Source organism: Mus musculus, chromosome 17 (assembly GCF_000001635.26).
Source record: "Mus musculus strain C57BL/6J chromosome 17, GRCm38.p6 C57BL/6J".
Classification (NCBI taxonomy): domain Eukaryota; kingdom Metazoa; phylum Chordata; class Mammalia; order Rodentia; family Muridae; genus Mus; species Mus musculus.
In genome coordinates, this window is record NC_000083.6 from 89,045,450 (window position 1) to 89,065,808 (window position 20,359).

Below are 20,359 nucleotides of genomic sequence, written 5' to 3' on the forward strand. Positions count from 1 at the left end.
TCCATCCATCCATCCATCCATCATACATACACCCATTCATCCATACATCCATACATCTATCCATGCATCATTTCAGCAAATGCAGTAACACTTATTATAGAAATCTGTGCAAAATGAGCATTCACCCTGTGGATTTAACAGTTAGCACTTGGCCACTGTACTCTACTCCATTTTTAAACAAGGGGAGAGCTGAGGGTTTTACTAGTAACAATGTCTCAGAAACAGGATGAACTAAGAATTGGGAAGTGACACTAACATGGGAAACTTAACGACAGAAGGGTATGCAGACAAAATAAGAACATTCTGACAAGCTAGGAAGGGTGAAAAGTATATGAGATGGGGAGGGAAGGGATATAGATGATGCAGCTAAAAAGACTAGAGAAACAGAAATGAATTGGTAAAGAAAAAAAATCTGGTAGTCTGGGAGAAAAGCAACTAACCTCTGTCTCTAACTTAAAGCACCAATTTCCTGCAGACAGCATCTGGCAGGAGACACTGTTACACCCATTTTGTAGAGCAAGGTGGTTTCTTCTAGCAGATGGGGAATGGGGACTTCTGCCTAGTGGTTTTGACCTGTTGTTATGTCCTGATCAATAGCCTGTAAGTGAGCCTGCTCATACTTGGATTCCCTCAGAGAACCTATCTTTTTCTCATCTTGCTGGATCAATGTATATTTGCAGATATGCTCTTGTTAATTACTTCCTTCCTGTTTCATTAGCTTTTATATTGCAGTAGCTTGTAGCTAACCACATCCGAGTACCAGGCAATTAATCATTTAAACACAGCCAGTGTTGCACGGGATTGAAGACCTCCCCATGCAAAGAGGAGATGTGAGAACTGTCCCATTAGCCCTACTGTCCACTGGACGGGATCAAGGGGTGTGTTACATTGTGCCTTTGGTTCATTACTCTGATATGCTTTGTGGACTTTGATGCCCCATTTCTTTTCATAACTAGAGCAAGATGAAGACACGTGAAGGGAGAGTATAAGAATAAGACACTAGTGAAAACAAGGAAGCATGAGGTAGGAGGTAGAACGAGTAGAAAGAAATCAGCAGAGTATCATTTCTAAATAACTGCTTAATCTCTGTCTGTCTTTCTGTCTCTTTCTGTCTCTCTCTTCCTTTCAAACACACACACACACACACACACACACACACACACACTGGCATGTTGCTTACATTTCATGCAAGTTGGGTAGGTTGGAGAACACATCTGCCTCTATTACCTCCAAGACATCATTCTGAGAGATCTCTCTGCAGCAAAAGAAAGATAATTCAGGTTAGTTTAGTTTCCCCCATAAACCTTAGAAGGGCTCAATTAGAGCCTTGTGCTTAGGAGGACTCATAAGACACAAAACTGCCTTCATTTCCTCAAGTCAGCTGTAGCAATAAGTCTAAACTAATATGCTTGATGCTAATGTTTACAGAACAGTGAGATAATAAATCTGGGGTAGTGGTTCATTTAGAGATTAGACATTCTTTAGCTGTAGAAAACAAAGCAGGAGGGAGATTTACTTAAAGGTATTTAGAGTAATATACTGGATGAAATCAAACTAAGTTTCTTAGATCAGGGGTCAGACAACTTTCTCTGATCTACCTAGTACATATCTACTGGCTTTATGAATCATTAGCTATTTATTTGTCTTTGTGGATTATTTATTGATCTGCATCAAAACTACCAAAAACAATGAAGTTCCAATAAAACCATAGGAAATGAACTGTTTGCCAATAAAACTTTATTTATTAAAAAAAATGGGGCTAAATTTGATCCAAGGGTTATGGTTCATTGAACCTGCTCTTGACTCTGGAGCCAGGTTCTCTGTTAAACTACATGTGTAAATTTTCATTCTTGTTCTTTCTTCCTTCTTTAGGGATCTTCCCTGATCATTCTTGCTCCCTTTCTTAAAATTATTTAAAAATTTTTTGTTAGAATAAAATAATGGCATTTTCAAAATGTCTATTGATGCATTTGTAACATTAGATCCATATGATATATGTACATATACATACGTACATACATGTGTGTGTCTGTAATTCTTTCCCAAGTCCCACTGCCCTTCACTGCCCCACCTCCTTTCTCAGCAGTCTTCCCCTGCCAAGTCAGACTATGCTCTATTTTCATAGCACGTACATTCCACCACCCTCACCTGTTCCTTCCTCCTGCTTCCTGTAGACATCTTCTCTCCTCTCATGGTTCTATTGGTCCTTTCATGTTCTACACACACACACACACACACACACACACACACACACACACACACACACACACACACAGGCATACACACTACACATGAGAGAGGGAGCATATGATACTTCTTTTCTGGGTCTGGTTTATTTCACTAAACACAATGAACTTCAGTTCTATCCACTTTCTGGTGAATTCTACAATTTCACTTTTTGTTATTACCAAGTAAAATTCCATTGACTATATGATTCACACTGTCTTTATCTGTCTGTCTATCATTGCTGGACTCTCAGGTAGTTCTTGACCTTGGCTGACATGATGCTGCATCAGTAAAGGTGGACATACACCTATCTTTGTTGAGAGCTGACTTAGGATCGTTCAGGCATACCAAGAGTGAATGGTATCACTGGATCATTTTGTATTTCTAATTTTAGTATGGTTCTACTTTTAATTCTTTTCAGGAACCTAAATACCAATGTCCACATGATGGTACCAGTTTACATGATGCCTATAAGGTTACATTATATAAGGTTTCCATGTATTCCACATCCTTGTCAGAATTTGTTAATTGTTCTTTGAGAGTAATGATTCTGACTGGAGTGAGATGGAATATTAATTTCCATAATGGTTTAGGTCTTGAATACTTAAAATATTAATCATTTGTACTTTTTTTCTTTGAGAACTATCTGGTTGATTAGTTCATTCATTGCCTGGAGGTTTCTTTCTGTTGTTTCTTTTACGTTCTTCTTAGGTTCTACATATTAAAATCATATCAGATAGACAGGTAGCAAAGATTTTCTCCCAGGCTTCAGTAGCTCTTCACTCTAGCTATTGTTTATTTTGTTGTGAAGAAACTTACTAATTGTATGGCAGTTCTTTTGGTGAGGTCAGTTTTGGGGATGGTTTCTTGTGCCATGTTTTACTGTAGCAGTTCCTAAGTGTTTGGTCTTCCATTCAAGTTGTTGATGTTTTTGAATTGCTCATTACGTGTGATGACCTGGATCTGGTTTTATTTGTGTAATCAATTATTTTAAAAATAAGCATGCATTAAAACTTATCCCTCATCCATGCCAGTGATAAAGCAAAGCTCACCTTTGGTACTAATGACGGCTTGCCATAAAACACCCTATCTGAAGGTTGTGGAGAAGGAAGTCTGCCGTGAAGAAGCCAGAGCCTCCGAGGAGACAGGGTGCCTTAATATTTATGAAGTGTCTTCCAGATGAAACAGGCTCATATTAGGCCACTTGGGAAGACTCATGAAGTTTTAATGCTTCAGTTGCCTGTCTCAGGAAACCTCCCAGACAGCATACATTCAAATAGGCTGAGGTAGAAATGCTGTCTGCTGGCGTGGCCTGGTACTTAGAGTAAGAGTTCTAAAATGGCTCCAGAGAACATCTGTAGGGTAGAGACGGGCACAGTTGGCTGAGGGTAGTGAAGTAGCTGTCTTAGAGAGAGATGGAGACTTAAGGTACGTGTGGACCTGGGGTACCAGCGTCATTTTCACAAGCTGGTGAATTTGGGTTTGTAAGTGGAAAGCTCTTACTTAGGCATTTGAGCTTGTAAAGGAAGGGAAGGAGTAGATAGGGAGGAAAGCTTGAATCTAAGTGGGATCTGGGAGACACTGTCCTCTGGCAACATTCCCAGCTTTACCACCAGCTGAATATCATGCTCTTGCTGATATTCTGTCTAATTTTAGAACATGTCTACTTAACCAAACTCATGTCTGGATGTTTTAATTTTGTTTAAAAAATACCCTGGAAATTATTAGCATAAACTGGCTATGAAGCATTACTGATCTAAGTCTTTCAGTAAGTAGTTCCTATGTCTTAGTGTCAGCTTTAGAGACTGGAGAGTAATGGGACTGGTGAGTGTGTCCCTGGCCAGATGGGGTTGGGCAAAGAGGACAGAGTGCAATAGTAGAAATCTTAAGAAATTCCTAGGTCTCCTTTGAGTTCAACCCCCTTCTCTCTCTAGTTATTTCTGTGATCAATTTATCGTGTCTTTACTGTTTATGAGAGTTGCAGACATTCCCTCTAATTTGCTGTTTTGGTTCTGTATGCAGAACCAGCTCTGACTGTCAGCAGGTCTTGCCCACTTTCTTCTGCCTCTTCATGCCATGGAACACTCTGGTCCTTGGATTCCTCACTGCGAAATGAGGAGGTGGGTGAGATAGTTTGCTAATTCTTTTCCCGGTCATAGCAATGGGTCGCCTCCACAAGCACAGTGCTGCAGAAGGTTAATTTTTGGAGGCAAGGAAACTTAATCACATCCTACTAAGCTCCACCTCTCTCCCTTATCCTGAGCATCATAAACCCCACCTCTCTCCAGTCATACGAACTAAGTTTTCAGCACATGTACCTTGAGACAATTGAGCCATAACTCAACCATAGCACTGAGCATTTGATTTCGTATTATCTCCTTTCCTCCAACTCATATGGCTGTAGAATTAGTGTGGCTTTTAACCCTAAGCCACAGGCTGTTGTTTTGTTATTCTGTAAACTGGTGGTAACTCAACTCAAAATGAATAGCATCAGATTTTGGTAAATTCATATAAGCTGTAATGGTGAGGATGTTCATGACATTGTAATAGCCAAGTACTAACCAGACTCAATCCAAGATCAGGTAAGACTGAATACACTCGGCCATAGATACATTAGTATCACTCTATGATAGGTTAAATATTTGTGCTGGATTTATAACTACATTCAAATGCTCAGTTAGTCCCTTGTATTCTCTTTAGTAGGAAGCTGGAAAAATGACTAAGTGACTATGACCACTTGCTGCTCTTGCAGAGGACTGGAGTTTGGTTCCTAGCACCCATTCTAGAAAGGTCACATCTTCTTCTAACTCTAGTTCTAGGGTGTTCACCACTCTGTTCTAGCCCCTGCAGGTACTTGTAATTCTATGCTCTTATTTAAGTACAGACAGACATACATACACAAAATTAAGAGAGCCGGGTGGTGGTGGTGGTGGTGGTGGTGCATGCCTTTAATCCCAACACTTGGGAGGCAGAGGCAGGCGGATTTCTGAGTTCGAGGCCAGCCTGGTTTACAGAGTGAGTTCCAGGACAGCCAGAGCTACACAGAGAAACCCTGTCTCGAAAAACCAACCAACCAACCAACCAACCAACCAACCAAACAAACAAACAAACAAACAAACAAAAAGGATAAAAAGTTTATACGAGGAACATTGAAACATCCTTTTCAGTGTTCAAAAGTACTGAACATGAACACCACTCTCTTGGGCAGAAGAACACACATCCGAGGAATGCAGTGCTTTCTGAAATCTCCTTTCCAGCACTTGCCATGCCTCTCCGAAACCCATGCCACATGCAGGCATAGTTCTCCTTTTTTAATACATCATGGGTTTCATACATAGACAGAACCTTTAATGTCACCTTCCTAAATTTCCAGGGAAATGATTTCTAATCTTCTATGGTCACCAGACTTTTTCTCAGCTATGGCTATTCTGTCAATTCAAGGGCTTCATTGTATAAACACAGTGTCTATGGCAATGGGAAATAGAGACAGAGCTACACTGTTAGCTTTAGAACAATGGGACAAAGACAAGCAAGTTCTTCTTGTTTGTTGTGCCTTAGTAAAACAATACCACCAACAAAACAAAACCTGAAACAACGGCTTAAACCACAGACTAGACTTACAGTCATGTGCTAGGTTTGGTCAAGGTGCCAACCAACAATGGTGTAAAGGAAAACCTCGAACAGATGTCCTCTCTGCTGCAGTCCACCAGATGCCACAGATGCCAAACACTTCAGTTTTCTATCTTCTTTATCTATCCGCTAGTCATTTCCTGAGCCATCAGTGTATACAAAATCACCACTGTAGTATAGAGGCAAATGAATAAAATAGTTTCTAAAATCTCAGTGAGATCAGACTGGGAGATCAGAAATGAAATAATGATAATAACAAACCAGTGACACAACAATAGTGTGGGAGTCGATCTAACTACAGAAAGTTTGATGAGAATTTTTGCACCAGGCAAGCTGAAATAGTTATAAATATTTTTTGGGGGAGGGGTGATGTAGACTTTCTTTTTAATAAAGAAAATCTTACCCCTTGAGCTGTTATAATTAGATTATCCTATCATGTTTTGTATCCCTACGATGTGTGTGAATACCAGGGGGAAGCCTGGTAAGGTGCTTCCAGTCTTGCTTTGAAGATTGCAGTCTTGACACCAGCAACACCACACAAGCTTTCAGAAGTGTAGAGCATGAGGCTCTCTATTCAGGCCTTTCTAATGGCAACCTATGGTGCTTTTTTCTCTCTCATATCATATCCCAATTACAGTTTGGACTCCCTCCTCTCTTTCCAGTCCCTCCCCACCACCTCCCCTCTCCTCCAGGTCTACTCTTTTCTTTCCCTACAGACAAGGGCAGGCCTTCCAGGGATATCAACTAATGAAGTTGCAACCTGAGTTTTAATAGATCCCTGGTGACTGCTAGCTGTTAACATCTGAGAGGCTCAGAGCCATGGGTTAGACTGGTTCAAATGTCCAAAGGTCCAATTGCTGGAAATTTGGTTCCCATCATGCTCATCGTTAGAGTCCATGTACCTGGAAGTAGTGGGATGTAATGGGAGGTGATGAACTGGATGCCTGTATGAAGGATTTAGTGCTTGCTTCGAGGAGTGCATTAGGTGTTTTCAGGCTGGATTAACTTCCTCCTCAGTGGGTCGTTACAACACAGCCCCATTGCTCCCATCTCTTACTGGAAGGCATGGCCCTTCTGTCCATGCTGGGTTTCCTTTCTGCCCCTTCCATGTTGTGAGTCAACCAAATGGCGGTGCCATGGTGGTTTGACTTTCTAGTCATCAGAGTTGTGAGACAAAAGCTTTTATTGATATTTATGTCAGGTGTTCTGTTACAGCAAGACTAAACGGACTAAGACACCAAACGAACGTATTCTTTTCTAAAATATAGGAGATAGTCACCAATGAGAAGTCTCTATATTTACTCCCCAATCACTTCATTATGGATTTTTCTATGATTCATGTAGTTTCCTTTTCCTTGATTGAGAGCCCAATCACATAAAAATATTTGGATTAAAATTTAATTTCTTTACTACCATCAGAATAAATGGAATTATCTCTCCTTTCCATAGCCTAAGGGGTCATAGATCCTCTGTCAGTGAACCTCATATATCACATCGGATCTGCATTCTAGAGATGAATTGCACAGTTTAAATAAGAAAGTTTCCTGCTCTCCTCAGAGAGCTGTAGAAGATAGTTCCATAGTTCCATTCCTTTTGTCTTAGTAGTCCTGCTCCCAATGAACTACTTGCTAAATGAATGAATTAGCTCTGAGTAACGAGGAAAGATTTTTCCACTTCACTTTAGAACAACAAAGCTGGGCTCTTGAACACACACAGCAAACAATCTGTCCAAATCAAGTTGCACATTAACACAGGGGGAGACATCTTGTTCAGCAGAATCTCAGAGTGGGATTGTTAAAATGGGAAGAACTAATTCCAGAGCAAAGGCTGACCAAGCAGCATCTGTGTTTTGGGTGCTGATATTGGTAACAAGAACCTAGAAATGAATAATCTGGGTCTTGCAGGTTTCAAAAGTCCAGTTAAATTTATGTGCTAAGCCTCATCTAGGTTGCTAGATAGGTAGATTATATTTATATATAATGGTGTGTATAGTTACACATACTAACATAAAACATACCCCAAATATAAGAATACAGTAAATACTTATTTATATTATATACATATACTTAGTAGCAAAGCACATTCCTATAGGAGTTTAGAAAAAAATCACATATACAAGATCAGCTCTGGTCTACACAACTTGGGCACAAACTTAGTGGACACTCCCATGGTCCCCAGAGGAGTCTCCACTCCAGGAACACTAGCAAACCCAGGATCTTAGGATTACAGGATCCTGAAATCACAGGATCACAGAGAAAGCTGGACTCTCAGGAATTCTGACTCAACCAGGATTAAAGGAAGGACAGGTTCCAATCAGATATAGAGAAGGCAGGGAACACTTGAGATAATCAGATGGTGGAAGGCAAGTGTAAAAACAGAAGCAAAAGAAACCAAGGTTACAGAAGCAAATTCCTCAATGAGAGCAAGTCCTGGATACACCATTACACCAGAAAAGCAAGATATGGTTCTAAAGTTACTTATCATGATAATGAAGGAGGACTTTAAGAAAGACATAAATAACTCCCTTAAAGAAATACAGGAGAATACAGGTGTGGGAAAAAGACAGCATTTTCAACAAATGATGCTGGCTCAACTGGCAGTTAGCTTGTAGAAGAAAATAAATCCATCCATTCTTATCTCATTGTGCAAAACTCAAGTCCAAGTGGATCAAGGACCTCCAAAAAACACCAGAGACACTGAAACTTATAGAGGAGAAAGTAGAGAACAGCTTAGAAGATACGGGCACAGGGGAAAAATTCCAGGACAGAACACCAATTGCTTGTGCTCTAAGATCAAGAATCAACAAATGGGACCTCATAAAATTGCAAAGCTTCTGTAAGGCAAAGGACACTGTCAATAAGACAAAAAGGCTACCAACAGATTGGAAAAAGATTTCTATCTACACCTGATAGAGGGCAAATATCCAATATATACGAAGAACTCAAGAATTTAGACTCCAGACGACCAAATAACCCTATTAAATATGGAGTACAGAGATAAACCAAGAATTCTCAACTGAGGAATACCAAATGGCTGAGAAGCACCTAAAAAATATTCAATATTCTTAGTCATCAGGGAAAGGCAAATCAAAACAACCCTGAGATTCCATCTCACACCAGTCAGAAAGGCTAAGATAAAAAACTCAGGTGACAGCAGATGCTGAAAAGGATGTGGAGAAAGAGGAACACTCCTCAATTCCTGGTGGGACTGCAAGCTGGTACAACCACTCTGGAAATCAGTTTGGCAGTTCCTCAGAAAATTGGACATAGCACTACCTGAGGATCCAGTAATAGCACTTCTGGGCATTTACCCAGAAGATGCTCCAACTTGTAATAAGGGCACATGCTCCTCTATGTTCATAGCAGTTTGTTTCTCTCTCTCTCTCTCTCTCTCTCTCTCTCTCTCTCTCTCTCTCTCTCTCTCTCTCTCTCTTATCTATCTATCATCTATCTATCTATCTATCTATCATCTATCTATCTATTTATTTATTTTTCTCAATTTTTTATTAGATATTTTCTTCATTTACATTTCAAATGCTATCCTAAAAGTCCCCTATACCCTCCCCCCACCCTGCTCCCCTACCCACCCACTCCCACGTCTTGGCCCTGGCATTTCACTGTAATGGGGCATATAATGTTTGCAAGACCAAGGGGCCTCTTTTTCCAATGATGACCGACTAGGCCATTTTCTGCTACATATGCAGCTAGTGACACAAGGTCTGGGGGGTACTGATTAGTTCATATTGTTGGTCCACCTATAGGGTTGCAGACCCCTTCAGCTTCTTGGGTACTTTCTCTAGCTCCTCCATTGGGGTCCCTGTGTTCCATCCAATTGATGACTGTGAGCACTTCTGTATTTGCCAGGCACTGGCATAGCCTCACAAGAGACAGCTATATCAGGGTCCTTTCAGCAAAATCTTGCTGGAATATGCAATAGTGTCTGGGTTTGGTGGCTGATTATGGGATGGATCCCCAGGTGGGGTAGTCTCTGGATGGTTCATCCTTTTGTCTTAGCTCCAAACTTTGTCTCTGTAACTCCTTCCATGAATATTTTGGTCCCTATTCTAAGGAGAAATGAAGTATCCATGCATTGGTCTTCCTTCTTCTTGATTTTTTTTTTTTGCAAATTGTATCTTAGGTATTCTAAGTTTCTGGGCTAATATCTACTTATCAGTGAGTACATATCAAGTGACTTCTTTTGTGATTGGGTTACCCCAGACTAATTTATAATAGTCAGAAGCTGGAAAGAACACATATGTCCCTCACCAGAGGGATGGATACAGAAAATGTGGTACATTTACACAATGGAGTACTACTCAGCTATTAAAAACAATGAATTTATGAGATTCTTAGGCACATGGATGCATTTGGAGGATATCATCTTGAGTGAGGTAATCCAGTCACAAATGAACACACCTGATATGGACTTACTAATAAGGGGATATTAGCCCAGAAACTTAGATTACCCAAGATATAATTCACAAACCTCATGAAACTCAAGAAGAAGGAAGACCCAAGTGTGGACATTTGGATCCTTCTTGGAACGGGTAACAACATACTGATGGCAGGAGGTACAGAGATAAAGTGTGGAGCCGATGCTGAATGCATGACCATGCAGAGACCGCCCAGCTGGGGATCCATCCCATATACAATCACCAAACACACACACTACTGTGGATGCCAACAAGTGCTTGCTGACAGGAGCCTTATATAGCTGTCTCCTGAGAGGCTCTGCCAGTGCCTGACAAATAAAGAAGTGGATGCTCACATCCACCCATTGGACTGTGCACAGGGTCCCCAATGATGGAGCTAGAGAAAATACCCAAGGAGTTGAAGGGTTGAAGGGGTTTGCACCCCTTAGAAGGAAAAACAATATGAGCTAACCAGTAACCCCCGAGCTCCCTGGGACTAAACCACCACCCAAAGAGTGAACATGTTGGGACTCATGGCTCTAGCTGCATATGCAGCCAAGGATGGCCTAGTCAGTCATTAATGGGAGGAGAAGTCCTTGGTCCTGTGAGGGCTCTATGTCTCAGTGTAGGGGAATGCCAGAGCCAGGAAGTGGGAGTGGGGAGGAGTGGTTAGCAAGGGGAGGGTGGAGAAGATAGGGGGATGGTGTTTTCAGAGGGGAAACCAGGAAAGGGGATAACATTTGAAGTGTAAATAAAGAAAATATCTGATTAGAAAAGGAAATGACTTTAACAGTACTTTTCATCTCTGTAAATAACACATCTTTAATTAAATCTATTCATACCATTGACAGGACAGAAATGTTAATATAAAACTTTGATGAACAATTTATTTTTAAATTACTTTTAAAGTCACATCTATTACTATAGATCTGTGTAATTTAAGACTTTTTGTCATTATAATAATTATCTCATAAAACAGTTCAAAGGAGAAAAAACATACACAAACAACACACACTGCATGCTTCGCAAATGAAAAGACATATAATATAAAACCATATATTATGCACACACACACACACACACACACACACACACATATATATATACATATATATATATATATATTATACATTCTGAGAACAGTGTGTTATACAATATGCGTTACATTATAAAATTATTTATTTGTAATGTAATATATATGAGTACATGTTAGTACAAATACAGCTACATATCTTCATGATAGTATATATGTAGTACACACATCCTGTCTTTTCTTGTATTTTTATCTAGTCTACTTTCTCAGTTCTAGAAATGTGCTTTGCAATGTAAAGTCAGAAAATGTCAGTGAAAACTCTCATGAAAGTGTCTTCCTGAGATGTTTGTAAAGCTCTTCAAATTCACACCATACCCTATCTAGTATCTCTTAAGGTTGACTCAGAGGCTTTAACATAAGAGCAGGATCTGAACCCACTCCATCTAACTAGTCATTTACCGCTGGAACATTACTGAGTGTCTGCACGTGTTGATAATAGTCACCTCCAGGGTTCCCTAAGGACTGAATCATCTTTGTAACATAAAATCCTTGTTTGATAGCAAATTCAAATATTTCTATGCCTGCCGGAACACATGCCTCACCTTCAGCTCCTTAAGACTGAATTCATCTAGGCTAATGAGTTCAGGAGATGTTGCCCTGGGTAACTACAGAGCTGGGGAATGTGTGGCAAGTGTCCTAGGAATCCTTGAGTCCTTAAACAGAGAAATCCAGAAATTTCCTATTCACTTCTATAGGTCATTTGCAGACTTCAACTAGGCTATGATATTAATCCAAACCTCAGCTCCATTCTGACTCCTAGAGAAAGCCTGGCCACCTGTTTCATTGGCCACACATAGGAGATTAGGTAGAACAAGAAGGCTAACCTTGGCATGGTTAGCCACTCTTCCTGGAGTTATAACCAAAGAAATATGCTGTTTCTTTAGATAGCGGGTCAATTTAAGTGCAACAGTTCACCTTTAGAGTGACCCCTCAGATGACAACAGACCTTTGCTTCCTAGTATGCCTATGAGGGTCCTTCCTTTTCAGAACTCTTTCCTTATCATGGGCATGGCCAGGTTTTTTTTTTTTTTTTTTTTTTTTTTTGCTGTGGTTTCTTTAAAGGACACCAATATAATTACCCTTAATGGCTCAGCCTAATTGTACCCACTGGGATCTTATCTTGAATATGGTCATGCACATATTGATATATTCCTCACCCTTCTTCCCGGCAGCAGAAGAACGGGATGAAAAATCATCATAGCAGTCAATATGTATTAAGGGTTTATTATGTACCAGACATTTTTTTTCCTGTGTTTGAAGCTCAGAGCTGCCTCAGAAAGTAAGTGTTGTCTTTTAAAGAAAAACAAAGAGAGGTTATCTGAATTCCTCTTCACTGCCCAGTTAGCTTATACAGTCAACAGGGAATATGGTTCCATCCTCTCCAAAGCCTCAGAAAGTAGCATAGACTAGAGGCACGTCTCCAGTGTCTAAAAATGTTCTACTTCAGAAAACCCTGTTAGTGTTATTTTAATCTCTAATACAGCAGATTGGGGGGGGGGTGAACAACAGGCCTATAAAATAACTTTATATCATCCCTCCCTCCCTGTTGCACGGATGCTGAGCTCTGACAAGTCAATATACAAGTTCACATGCAAATGTTCCCCCTACAGATAAATCAAAGTTCCAAGCAGCAACTCATACGGTAAGTGCTTTTTTTAGTACATTTTTATGCAAGTCTAAAACAGATAAAACAGTAAAAAGAAGAGCCCTTGTCTTTTAAGAATCTGCAATTTAATTGGATAAAAGTCACATGTATAAAAAAATAGAGAGTGAGAAGTCTCTAGAGCACAAGTGGGGGAAGAGAGGGAGGGTTCCAAGTGCCGAGCTCAGCCTTTGGTAACTCGTGCTCGCTCAGATGTTCATTTCCACACTACATTTTCTCTAAATCTTAGTACTTCTTAGGCTGCCACTCGAGGTCTCTCTATCTTTTCTGGTAAAAGTCCTCTTTAACTGGCTCCTTCTCACACTCCTGTAGCGGATGGATCGCCTGCCATTTGGATACTCTTCCGTTTTGGACCACGTTGGCTCCATGCCTGATGCTGCTCAGGGCATGTTATACCATCTTTTGTGTGAACTACTTGTTCTAACAACTAGTCTGGTGCAGGATTATCCCTTTACCCTGACTGTCTTTCTACCTCAATTCCAACCCCAGGCTAACAGCCTCATTTACTGGTCCATTGGACAAACTCAGGCCTTAGTTCTAGGGTCATTAATGACCTCTTTGTTAGTTAATATGCAATAAGACCTTAAATCCTTTCCATTGCTTCTTCACTATTTCTTGCCGACCCCATTTCCTATCTTTATGGCTCTTTGCCATTTTCTTCAGCCAGTTCTTAACAGCCTGTGCTAACATGAGTGACTTTATGGGAATCATGGGTAGCTGTTTTTAAACAAATATAATGTGCCCATTTTATTGACTTAAGGAGTTGGAGTAGACTCAGGATTAGGTATAAAATAGATATGACGTTAGCATGACTAAAGGCACCATTCTGACCTTAGGACTCAACATGTCTTAGAACTCAATACCTGCCAAAAACTGGAACAAAGACCTAATCCATTAAAGACCTAGCCCATAGTTCCAGAGTTCAGGAAGGCCCCTACATGTACTCACCTTGCTTTTGGCTTCTATACTTTCAACTCTTGCTGACTGTTCTTGCTAACTGAAATGTATCAACCAAGATGTGGTTTTGTTCATAAATGACAAAGAATGGTAAGGCTCAGGTTGGATGATTTGGGCAAGTTCCGTATACCGTCACAGGCTGGCAATACAGACTTTCTATTTGGCTTTAAGAGTGTTTGTGTATCCCTTGGTTGAATAACCTCCCAACAAGTATAACAAAAGAATATCAAGTGGAGTAAAGAGTGGAGTGGACACTGGTACACTGAGCTGCTGTCCACTTCAAACAGGAGTGTGGGTGATACCTCATTCTCAAAGCCATGAATGGGATTGTGGTTTGGGGAAAACAAATGAGCTTAAAGTAGGAGCTAGGCTTTCTCTAGGTAGAACCAGATTACACCCGGAAACTAGCAAGGGTGAACAATTATTGTATTACTGTGTGTGCCTGTCAGAAATTGTTTAAACAGGAATCCGTTGTGTTCTTAGTGATGAGAAATCAAGGCAGTAAACCAGATGACTGTGTAGAGCAAAAAGGAAAGGGACATTGATTAGATTGCTTGGTGCTAACAAGACTTCTCAGCTATATCTGAGCAAATTTGGAGGTGGGAATGGGTGAGTGGAGCAGCCCGACACACAGGGCTGCAGTAAGCTGTCTTCAGGTTCAATACTTCTAAGCTTGAGCTGTGTATCAGAGGCCTCAGGAGCAATGGTGCTGCTGACAATAATTAACCTTTATTAGACACTTGCTGCCCAGTAAACACTGTACTAAATGTTCAACACAGGCAGTCTCACTAAGCGGCTTTGATGGTTTGTACTTGTCTAGTTTGTAGCCATGTATGAGTGACGATATGCATGGGAGACTTTGGATTCGGATTCTTACCTTTGATCATTGCCTGGTGTGTATGTGACCAGGGACAAGTCAGCGAACACTCATGACACTCGCATATTTCATGTACACTGTCACTGTCTTCAGACGCACCAGAAGAGGGCATCAGATTCCCATCACAGATGGTTGTGAGCCACCATGTGGTTGCTGGGAATTGAATTCAGGACCTCTGGAAGAGCAGTTAGTGTTCTTAACTGCTGAGCCATCTATCTCTCCAGTCCAACACTTGTATACTTCAATAGAAATAAACGTATAGCCATTTAGAAATCTTGTGAGAATTATGGAGACAATATATGGTGTGGAATATATTTCTAGCTATCTTCTAAAAGCAATCTATTCACTCCCTCTCATTTATTTATGCTTAGCTACCTAATACATCCCTCCTTGCCCTTTTCCCTCACTACTTCTCCCTCCCTGTTTTTTCATCTCCCAACAGTATTGGAGACTGAATACAATACCACTAAGCTACATACTCAACCTTTTAAACAGCATTTTTTTTTTGTCATGAGGTCTTAGTAGGATTTTCATACTGTTTCAGCTTGCTGACTAGCTCAGTTTATAGGAATGTGCTACCACATCTATTTCTTAGCCAATCTTGCTTAACCTTGATGCTCTGAGAGAAAAAGGACCCAGCCTGGAGCTGTGAGCAGAAGGGGTTGATACTACTTTCTCTGCCTCCTTTCCCTCTATCACCTGGAGGTGCATAGGATAACCTTAAAAATCCAGAACCGATGATGTAGGAGCTGCCATGGAATTCTAAGCAGAGTGCAGAAGAGAGCACCTTAGATCACCAGGTGACAAAGAAGCCCTTGACATTTTGATGCTTCTTGTTGTCATCTACTGACCCTAAAGTAAGAGGCTAATAACCAGGGTGAAGTCTAGGGTTTGATCAACCAACACTACTCCTGTGACGGTTGGGGGAGAGTTTTGCATCTACCATGGGGTGAAACATGAACATACCCAGTGGTGTTTAATACGTTTTTACTCACTGGTTGATTAGTGGACTCTCTGGCCAAATAGAAGAAACAAGCAATGACAAAATCCTCTTGATTAGATTGATATTTGACCTCATTTATCCAGAAGCCACTCGCCCTGAGTGACAGCATTTATCGCTTGTGATTGAGTTGCCTGGCCATTTACGGTGAACACAGGCAGGAAGTGGTTGCTGCTCATTGAATTACACAGGAGCTTTCCCCCCCTTTTTTAGTTATTTCATGCAAAAGCAAAGCAAAAACAATAACAAAAACAGTCTGAAGCAAAATTACTATTAAAAAACAGAGGCTACTAGATTCAGTGGTTCACAGCCTGAGGGGGTGTTTAGGTCCCGAGCCCCTCGCTGTCTAAAATTCACAGATGCAGGGCAGCAGGAAACAAGGTCTCACCAATAGATGGGTGAGAAGAGGGTCCTCACTACTGTGGCAAATGGCTGGAGCTGTCTAAAGTCCATTTTTATCTGTGAAATGTTGCAAAGGTCTTCTGTCTCCAAGTGCATGTATCTTTAATCCTTTTTATTAGCTGGGCTGGGCTATTGATGATCACATAAATAATGCATGGCCAGCACTTGAACAAGACACATGGTGTTTGCAGAGGTCACACTGCTTCCTGTCATTTTCATTACTTCACAGAGTCAGGAGACCTGGGTTCTCCTCCTGACTTTGCCACTAATTAACCACCTTCCTGAAGTCAAATCTGTTCTCTTTCCGAGCTTCTGCTCTTCATCTATAAAACAACACTGTGGATTCAAATAATCTCTAGGGTCTCTTCTAGGCTCAGAATTTTGTGATTTTAATTATTTTTGTTATTAAAAGTCAGCCAGCCACATCGTGGGCAGTTCTCCATGACAGCCAACTTCCATTTTTAATGGGCTGAGTCGAGGAAGGCCTTCAGGAAGCAGCCTTCTCAAAAGCTCATGGCTATTTTCTTGAGAGTTCTCCTAGGGAAGACCAATGAAAGCACAGCACCAGGGTTTCAACAGCAGCCCTGGGCTAGATGAAACCCAAGAGCAGGAGCCATGACTCTCTTGAAGAGCATGTGTGTTTTACTATCAGCTTAGTGGGTTTTCCATTGATGTCTCCAGTAAGCCAGTGCTGAGCTTCCTCTTAACCAGAAGGACGAGTGTGCAAATGTATGTGCTTGGCTGTGTGCCTGCATGTATGTGATAATTGCTAAGGGCTAGCCTTCCCACTGCTCTCTCCTCACAGCACCTCAAACACTTATTAGTTTCAGGCTTGCGGTTCTGTTTTCCCTTCTACACCATACTTGTAACAACCCCCACTTCCCCAACTGACTTCCCTCCTCTTCACGTCTCTGCTTTCACTCACTCCATAATTCATAATTACTCCATATTTTATGCCCTTCCATTTTCTACCTCATTAACTTTTACACTTGGCATAAAAGTGCTTCCTTTATGAGTCACAGTGAAAGAGTGTCACTTGACCGCTTGGAATGCTTATGTAACGCTGTTGTTCAAGTTGTCTTTTTTGACCTTTCAGAAACACAGGTCAGTTTGGTTCTCATGTAGGCATGTGTGTGCTTGCGTGTGTGAATATCTGTGTGCCTGTGTGTGTGTGCGCACGCATGTGTTGGGGGAGGGAAGGAATGTACATGTAAGTAGGTGCCTGCAGAGCTCAGATGTGTCAGATCCCCTTGGAGCTGGAGTTACAGTACTTGTGATCTGCCTGACAAGGGTGCTGGGAATTAAACTCAGTTCCTTTGCAAGAGCAGTAAACATTCTCTCTTAAACACTAAGGCACCTCTCCAGCCTCAGCTCTGGTATTTTTTGTCATAATTATAATTATAGGAGTCTAATCTAGAGCCATATTTCCCTGGGTGACTTTGTTGTATTTGTAGGGTGGAGCTATATAGCAAGCATTCTGTAACAATGTGTGTAGAGTGGTCATTTGGCACCTACAGGGTTTGGTGCTCTCTTCACAGGAGTCCTCAGAAGCCCTTTGGTCATGAATTTTGTGTTGTAAGAGTAGAGCAAGAGTAAGAATTCTCTCTATTCTTGAGCAGTGCAGCCAAAAGGAAATCTCAGGCTCATTCTGAGATATCTCTTCAAGTCATTTCCAGGGAAATTTCTCTAATCACCCAGAATTAAGACATTCACTCTATCTATCGACTCAGCCTCCTAGGATAGTTCTTGTGCTTTTATCAGAATAGTTTATCACAGTGACAGAAGCAGTGGGTCACAGCAACTGCACTGCGGTTGTAGGTCTGACTGCCACTCTACCACTTGTCACACTCCTCTTGTCCCTGGATGCCCAGGTCAGACTTCTCAGATTTGCTCTGTGTGTAAGTTGAGGGAACAAAGAAGAACAATGATTCAGTAGTTTTGATACCAAATCTTCTTTGGACATATACAGAGAGTGATTTCTGACTTCAGGAAGCTGAGAATTCCACAGGAAGAGGCAGTGTCTTCTGCATTGCTTTGTGAGCAGAGATTGTGTCCTGCAGGCTGCCTGATTAGTGGCTCTCACTCACCAATAGTTGGTAGACTAAAGGAATGACAGAAATACGGTTATATTGTTAATTTACCTAAGAAGCCTGGCAAAGAACATGGAGGCCAGCTGGTTTTCTAGCCAATTAAAAGAGGAAGGAGGAACAGTTAGCCCTCTAACTTCAGGCTGGCTTTTTCTCTGGCACAGTGCTGAACCCCAGGGTCCCAGGCTCTCTGTGTGCCTGGTTTTCAGCTTGACTTACTCTACTTGTTCATGGGATAGTTTGTATTCTTTCACTTCTCATCTGCTAAGTTCTGGGGTTACATAGTCATGCCTGGTTTACACAGGGCTTTGAGCACGGTACCCAAGCAGTACACTAATGAACACACCTCCATCCTAAAGAGAGCAATGCCCCTGTACAATAAAGAGCCTCTACGGGATCAACCCATGGCTTTAGCACCTTACCTTAACCAAGATAATTGACCATGCTTGTGCCTTATCTTTTTCCTAAACAAGTGTTTGGGGGAGGGGAATAAGCATGCTCAGAACCACTGGACTTTTGGTTAAAATTGTGGGACTAATTTATTATATCAAATCCCGATTTGGATTTCAGAATTCATTTAAATACATTAGTTTTATAATTTGCATGTCTAATTATGGTTTTCTCTGTCACCAAGCACAAGCAATCTCTTCCCTCCATCTTAGGATCATTGTGTCTTTAAATGTAAGACATAAGACACAGGCATTACCATAGCAATGTGCTTTTCAATTAGACTGCAATTGCTGACAATAAATATGATTAGACAATGTAAGTGATGGGGTAAGCCCCACAGTGTGTAAAGCATGTTGCCAATGTGCAGTGAGGAAGCAGGAAACGATTGGAAATAGTATGTGATTCCTTTGCTGCTGGCTGGCTCTATAACCTAAAGATACCTCTTATGGGAGCAACAGTTTATAATCTGCCAAAAGGAGACTGGTCCTCAAATGCTTCATAAACTAAAGATGGAAAAGCATAGATTTGAAAGGGAAGATAAATGGAAGTAGAAGAGTGGTTAATAATGAGGCAAGTGCAGGAGGGCTATTTTCAGCTAACAGGGAGAAAGCTATGTGAGAAGAGGAAGTTTGCCTAGACTGGAGGCTATGAGACACAGCTGGGCTCTGAGCATCCTGGCAAGGATAGTCGACTTTGCAGCTTACATATCTGGGCCTGTTCAATGCCTTCCTCTGTTCTCTTACCCTCTACAGCTCTCTGTTACAAAAAAGAGAAACCCATCCACACTCAACCAATTACAGTTAATGTCTGACAGTCAGTGGAAGTTCTACCATAGTAAGGGAGATAGGGAACTCTTCTTATAGGGAGAAGAACTTTAATAAAAGAGACTCAGTGGATACTAGTCACAGGAAAGCAGTCAGGGAGATGTTCTGGGAACCTTTGAACTTTTTCTAGAGTACTTTAAGTTACGTCTATGGCCTGCTGTGGTTAGATATAAATAAGTTTCAGGTCCTTATAAGTGCAGAAAAAGAGAAAGTGAGGTTACTGTCCTAGGGGCCAAAGTTCACATGTATATCGGGCATGGAGAAAACCTAAGAGAGGCAGACAGAAAGCATGATGTCCAGGAACATTGAGTTGAGGATACCAGACCTACAGTTTGGAGGCCTCAAGTGTTTACCCAATATGTAACCCAGAGTGAAAGACTTTCTGTCTGACCACCCCCACCCCCTTCTTCTTTCCTCTCCCTTTTTCTTCTTTGGCTATTCTCAACTTCAGGACTGATTGGGAGTAGCACTTCTCACATGAGAGAGTATGCCAGGACATCAAAGCATTCCCTGCCCTGCCCCCAGCAAATCCTTAGGAGTTGAGCAAAGTCTGACATATAAAGGCTAAATCTCTGAATTCTATTACCTGCTACTGTCTGTGACCATCCAGATATCTTTGTATGTGATATCTGCCACCTACCACATACACATCTAGGTACGAAGCAGTCAGTAGCTGGCATCTGGCTGGAGGTTTTATTTTTTAGTTTTAGTTTTTAGTTTTTGTTTTTGTTTTTTTTAA

The 20,359-nt window shown here is 41.1% G+C and overlaps 1 protein-coding gene across 1 annotated transcript in view; it reads right to left on the bottom strand.

Annotated features, from left to right (window-relative positions):
- Positions 1-20,359, bottom strand: part of Fshr (follicle stimulating hormone receptor) — a 215,724-nt gene that overhangs the window by 60,498 nt on the left and 134,867 nt on the right. Inside the window, exon 3 of the mRNA NM_013523.3 lies at positions 1,181-1,255. Coding sequence (NP_038551.3) covers positions 1,181-1,255 — 75 coding nt within the window. The remainder of the gene's footprint in view (positions 1-1,180; positions 1,256-20,359) is intronic.